This window comes from Citrus clementina, unplaced genomic scaffold, assembly GCF_000493195.1.
Source record: "Citrus clementina cultivar Clemenules unplaced genomic scaffold, Citrus_clementina_v1.0 scaffold_3, whole genome shotgun sequence".
NCBI lineage: Eukaryota > Viridiplantae > Streptophyta > Magnoliopsida > Sapindales > Rutaceae > Citrus > Citrus x clementina.
Window position 1 is genome coordinate 12,615,412 of NW_006262339.1, and position 5,411 is coordinate 12,620,822.

The 5,411-nt window shown below is 33.1% G+C and overlaps 1 protein-coding gene across 4 annotated transcripts; it reads left to right on the top strand.

Annotated features, from left to right (window-relative positions):
- Nucleotides 1-438: 438 nt before the first annotated feature.
- Nucleotides 439-5,141, top strand: LOC112100037. 4 transcript variants are annotated; one of them, XM_024187624.1, is made up of 8 exons: nt 439-750; nt 1,369-1,486; nt 1,553-1,791; nt 1,883-2,083; nt 2,397-2,486; nt 3,228-3,329; nt 3,411-3,755; nt 4,905-5,141. In XM_024187624.1, the coding sequence occupies exons 2-8, from the start codon at nt 1,375-1,377 to the stop codon at nt 4,974-4,976; spliced, it is 1,161 nt and encodes a 386-aa protein (XP_024043392.1). In that variant the 5' UTR covers nt 439-750; nt 1,369-1,374; the 3' UTR covers nt 4,977-5,141. The 4 variants fall into 4 exon arrangements, with proteins under 4 accessions (XP_024043392.1, XP_024043393.1, XP_024043394.1 ...); XM_024187625.1 differs by having other exon boundaries at nt 3,426-3,755; XM_024187626.1 differs by having other exon boundaries at nt 3,468-3,755.
- Nucleotides 5,142-5,411: the final 270 nt, after the last annotated feature.

Here is a 5,411-nt window from a genome sequence, read left to right on the forward strand (position 1 = left end):
AATACTTTCTACATATAAGATTTTTTTTTTATGTATTCATTAGCTCTTGTGGTTGTAAAAATTAATTTCTTAATATTCCTTAACTTTTATTGTTGATAAGAATTTAGTTATATTTATTTTTAAATGGTGGTCTTGTTCCTCTTAATTAATGATATCAATTATTTACAACTAAAAAAAAATATTTAAATGAATTAATGAGAATTTATATAATTGGTAAGAGAAAAAGAACAAACAGTTAATTATGTAATTTTTTTTAAATTATTTAAATTATAAAATGTTTAATTAAAATAGAGTGTGGAGAAAAAATTAGCCGTTCAAATAGCAACCAAAACCGTCTGAAATTTAGTTAATTGACAATATTGCCCCTTGTTTAGAGACGGACTCAAAATTACCCTCGTCAAATTCTATATTTTATTTTTAAATATCCGAAACAAAATTAAATTAACTGAAATTTACAAAATCCAAATCACCGTAAAAACTCCAGCGTTACAGCGTCCAGCTCCTTGCTTGAATTGTCATAGACAGCAACGATCAGGCGGTGGCAAACGGGCAACAGCGGCCGGCCGTACCGTCAAACCAAGCAAATACCAGCCTGGATGAGTTTCATTTCACTGCTAGTTTTGCTCGCTCGATAGCTGCATGTGATAGTTATTGAAGCTAATCTGATCACTTTTTTCGTTTTCTACATCAGATATTGATTCTGAAAGTTAGTTGCAAAATCGATTTCCGTTTTCGATCTTTATTGTGAAGGTTAGTTTCATTTACATTGTGCATGATTGATATTCTGACAATTCATGCATGACCTTGTCGTATTTCTGTTACAGTTTTTACATATGCTTGATTGAACTCTCGCCTATTAACTGTTTGATAACTTGCTACTGTGAGTGATTAGTGCAAATAGTTTCCTTGTAAAATTGCTGTAGCTTGAATGGTTTAATTAGCTGGGTGCTTAATACTTAAAGGGATAAAGGGAATGTATGGTTTTATGTGTAGTTCACTATTTCCTTTGATTAGTCTTGGCTTTAATTTTTTCGGTTAATGTCATTTCAAAAAATACATTATTTTCTTTGCTTACAATAGTAAAGGACCGTTGAACTAGTCTATATATGATCGTAAACCTCTTTCTCGGCTTCTTAAACAAAATTGGAAGTAGCTCAGAAATCTACTGGTCCTTGATAAGCATTATTTCTTTCATTGAAAATGAGGAATCATATTTTGAGGGTCTTATAATGTGTAAGGAAATAAAATGTTTGTTCTTAACGAATATTCTCGCATTTAATTTCAGCATTTGCAGAAAAACAAAATACTGGTGTTTTTCTTTCATGGAGCAAAAAGTTCTCTAACAATATATTTAATATTTGATTGTAGTTAATTATGGCATCAAGAAAAAAGAGAGGTATATCCATGGATGGTATACTTTGGCAGCAGGCAGAGTCACAAAGACGAGCCTCATCTTCTCGTCTTCTTACACATGTAGATGAAGAAGGTATATCTACAAACCATATGTTAATATTATTTGAGACACGTTGCTAATATTTTCTAATAACATCAGATGACTCAACTCAGGCGAGGCAAGCTCGTGGTCCTGCTCTTGGTGTTGCCCAATGGGGCTCAGGGAAAATAATGCATTTAGATTTTAATTCTGAATGGCAAGTGATTGGTCCAAATTCCAATAAGTTTAAAACCCAACTTGGGATTATTGCAAGGAATGGGCATAAGGTTCCTCTGACATATGTTGAGTGGATTGACATGCCAGAGAATATTCTTAAAGATATTTGGAAAGAAGTGAAAGTATGTAATATTTTAAAACGTATGAAATACTTTAAAACATATTAGTTTCGTTTCATGTTTACAACATAATAATGTTCATGCTATATTGCAGGATAACACCGATGCTCCTGACGCTTACAAATCCCATTGCTTAAGGAACATAGGAAAACTTTGGAAGAACTGGAAGAGTCGGTTGAAGTGTGACCATTATAATAACAAGACATATGTAGAACGCATTGCATTCACTCCTCCTAGAGTTGTTGCAGAGCAATGGAGGACACTTGTAGCTTATTGGGGCACTGAGGAAGCTAAGGTATGTGATTAACAATGTCTTAAATTTAATTGATATGGAATAATGAAAAAACTGAATATTTATAGCTCTAAATTGTGTCATTTGATTTCAGTTTTTACTTTCACATGTTTGTTGTCTAATATGATGGTGTTATGTTTTTTTGACCACTACTATGATACCTTTATTGAAATTGTTTATTAATCTATTAAAATCTCTAATCTCTGAAATTGGCCATTGACAATCTATATTCTTGTTTTTTCAGTACAGTGTTCAATAGAAAAGAATAAAAACATTTTCTTTAGTGTGATTTCAATTTTTATACAAAATATTGCAGGCCACAGCAGAGAAGAACAAAACCAATCGTGCACAAGTGTCTTCAGTTCATAGGACAGGTCGAACTTCATTTGCCATTAAGAGAGAGCAGGTTTGTGTTGAAGCATGTATTTGATACTTTACCAATAAATTGAGCTTCGAATGATTGATAATTCTTCGTTGATGTGCTGAGCTTGAATGGATCTGAGGCTTTTGATGGGGAATTCAGATATTTGAGCTGGAAAATTGAATTTAGGTTTTTGAGCTCAGATTTTGATTGCTGAATCTTTGCTTTTGGTGAATTTGTTGCTTTACAAGATTGATAACTGTCTTCTGTTCCTGCTGGATGTATGTCAGACTGCTTGTTTCTTGTTCAGTCTGTTTATATATTAGAATGTTTGTTCTTCTGTTATATCTGTTCTGTTGATTGGTGATGCTTTTTGTTTTGTTTTTCAATTTTGGAATGATACATGAATTACGCATTTATAATTCTTTATAAATGGTATCCACTAGCTAATTTATGATGTTGTCCCATCCATTTTTTTTTTTTTTTGGTGCATGTGTCTCTTTTTGTTTTGTTCAAACACTTGGAGACATAGAAGCATGACATAAAGTTATACATGATCTAATTTGCCTATGATTTTCCAAGTTAATTATATGTGTGTTTAGTTGTTGTTTTGGTGTTTGGTTCAAACACTTGGATACGTATAAGAATGACATAAAACATAAATGGTCTAATTGACCAATAATTTTCCAAGTTAACTTTATGTGTGTTGTCTTTTAATAGTTAAATGATTTTGTAGCTTAGTTGTTAAACCATTTCTGATTTTGAAAGACTATGCCTAAATTTTAGATGAAGAAAAAAGGAAAAAAGACGGATCGGATAAGTGTTTTCATTGAGACTCGATCAAAGCCTGATGGTAGTATAGCTGATCCAGAGAGCGTTGAAATAATTGTGCGTAAAAAAATATTTGTTGGTATATTCATACGCTTTAATAGTAAAACATTTATATAGATATTTCATGTTCTAGTTAAGTTTGAATGTTCTCAGAGTCAATTTCATGAACGTCTGTCTCAAATACCGAAAGAACAGCAAACAGAAGCTGTGAGAGATCAAGTATTTACAGAAGTTATGGGACCTGATGGTCATGGATATGTTCGAACCTATGGGCATGGGCCATCACCCGCAGATTTGTTACGTGAAAATTCAAGACTAAATTATGAACTGGTAAAAGAGGAGTTAAGCCGTTTGCAATCCAACTATGATGACCTTCAATGCAAATACACTGACCTGCAGAGGAAATATGATGAAATGTATTCATTTATGCAACGGTATTTTGATGGATTTGCTGCTGAGATTCACACATCTGCAAGTGAGCAGGTATTAAGTTTTCATATGCATAAACCAAAATTATTTATCTATTTTTATTTTAGAAAGAGGCTTTTGAATAAACTTGGTATTTGGATTGTGGAATTGAGACTGTGGGAGCTTTTAGATGGTTTCAGAGTTTCTTTTATCAAGGATTTCTTGGGGAGGATCATTTTTTTGCTCTTTTCTGATTTCACAGTAATATTATACTTTTTGTTTATCTTTAATAGTATGAAGTTACAGATACTCAAATCCTGTTGGCTGTTTGCTTTTGAATTTTAACCATGCTTTGCAGAGTTGGTTTCTTTATAACATTGAGCTGTGAAAATGTAGAAGAGGATTAGCAGCTTGATTGGGGTATTTTTATTGTATTTTCAGTTTGAAGTTATAGAAGTGGTCACTTAATTGTTTCATGAAAAAGATTAGATTTTGGCCAGGGATGTTGGATATAGAGTTGTTTGTTAGTCCCAGTTTGAATCTTTGGTAGTGAGTAAAGTAAGAGTGGACTAACCATTGGGAATTTTCCTCTAGCACCCCATGAGAACTTAGTGTGTGGAGTCCTTTTGTCCTTTCTGTTACATGGAATTTGTAGTGAACGTCTTTGTTAGCCATTTTCCTAAAAAGAGGTTCAGTCTTAGATATTTTCCTAAGTACTGTATTGAGACTGATATGGCCTTATTTGAGCCCATTGTGTTGTTGTATTGTTGGCTTTTTTAGCCATATCAATACAAGTTATTAGTATCCCAAAAAAAAACAATACTATTGGGCTTCTTATAACACTGGTATATATCACATCCGCTGTACTTCTCTTTTCCTCAAAAAGCAAAAGGCATTGAAATGAAATATAAGCTTTACAGAACTTGGGCAAATTCAGCTATGTGCAGCACTATTTGTTTTCAGCTGTGAGACAGTTACGATTTTTACTTTTGAGTCACCTTGATAGCTTTTGATTCCAAAAACATTAGTTAATTGGTTTAAAAACGTACCTATGCTTCTTGTTGGCACCAGCAAATAAATATGAATGTTAAAATGATTTTGTTCTGCTTCCTATACTGAATCTTATAGGATGATAAACCTGAACTCAGAAAAGGGAGCGTGTGCGTCATTGGAATAATCTGATATTATACAAAAATGAAAGATTTTTGTTGCTCCTATTGGCAGGGTTCAGATGCTTCTAGCACGCAGCACCTCCAACATGTAGACGCTGATGCAGAGACTGATGATGACTTGTAGATGTTTATGAATGTTAGATTTGTAGACTTGTAATGAGTGATGGACTTCTATCTTTGAAGTGTTAGAATATGTATGGATTATTTTTCAGACTTCTGAGTTTAGACTTGTGTACATATATCTCTTTTTAACTTTGAATCTTATTCCAAATGTAAATATTTCATCGTCTTTTAAAGTGTGAATTTAACCGTTGAAGTTAGGATGTGAAGAACATGATGAACCTTTTTCTTCTGTTCTATAGACCCATGTTATGACGGCAAAAATATCATCTCAAACTCAATGTTCATTGGTCAAACGGGTTTGACTTTTTTGGAAGGCCTATTTGGCCGTCCATTTTGTTCCCTTTTTGCTGGGGATACTTTCTTGTTGTGCCATTTCAAGAGAGTAAATTTAGCGGTTGCAAAAGGCAGTTTTCCTTGCAGGATTTAAAGTTGCTTA

Bases quoted from the DNA above. Each gene is read 5' to 3' on its own strand.
- LOC112100037 (XM_024187624.1), top strand. From the start codon at position 1,375: ATGGCATCAAGAAAAAAGAGAGGTATATCCATGGATGGTATACTTTGG. The intron at 2,487-3,227 runs GTTTGTGTTGAA...CCTAAATTTTAG, and splicing joins TTGCCATTAAGAGAGAGCAG to ATGAAGAAAAAAGGAAAAAA. The intron at 3,330-3,410 runs GTGCGTAAAAAA...GTTCTAGTTAAG, and splicing joins CAGAGAGCGTTGAAATAATT to TTTGAATGTTCTCAGAGTCA.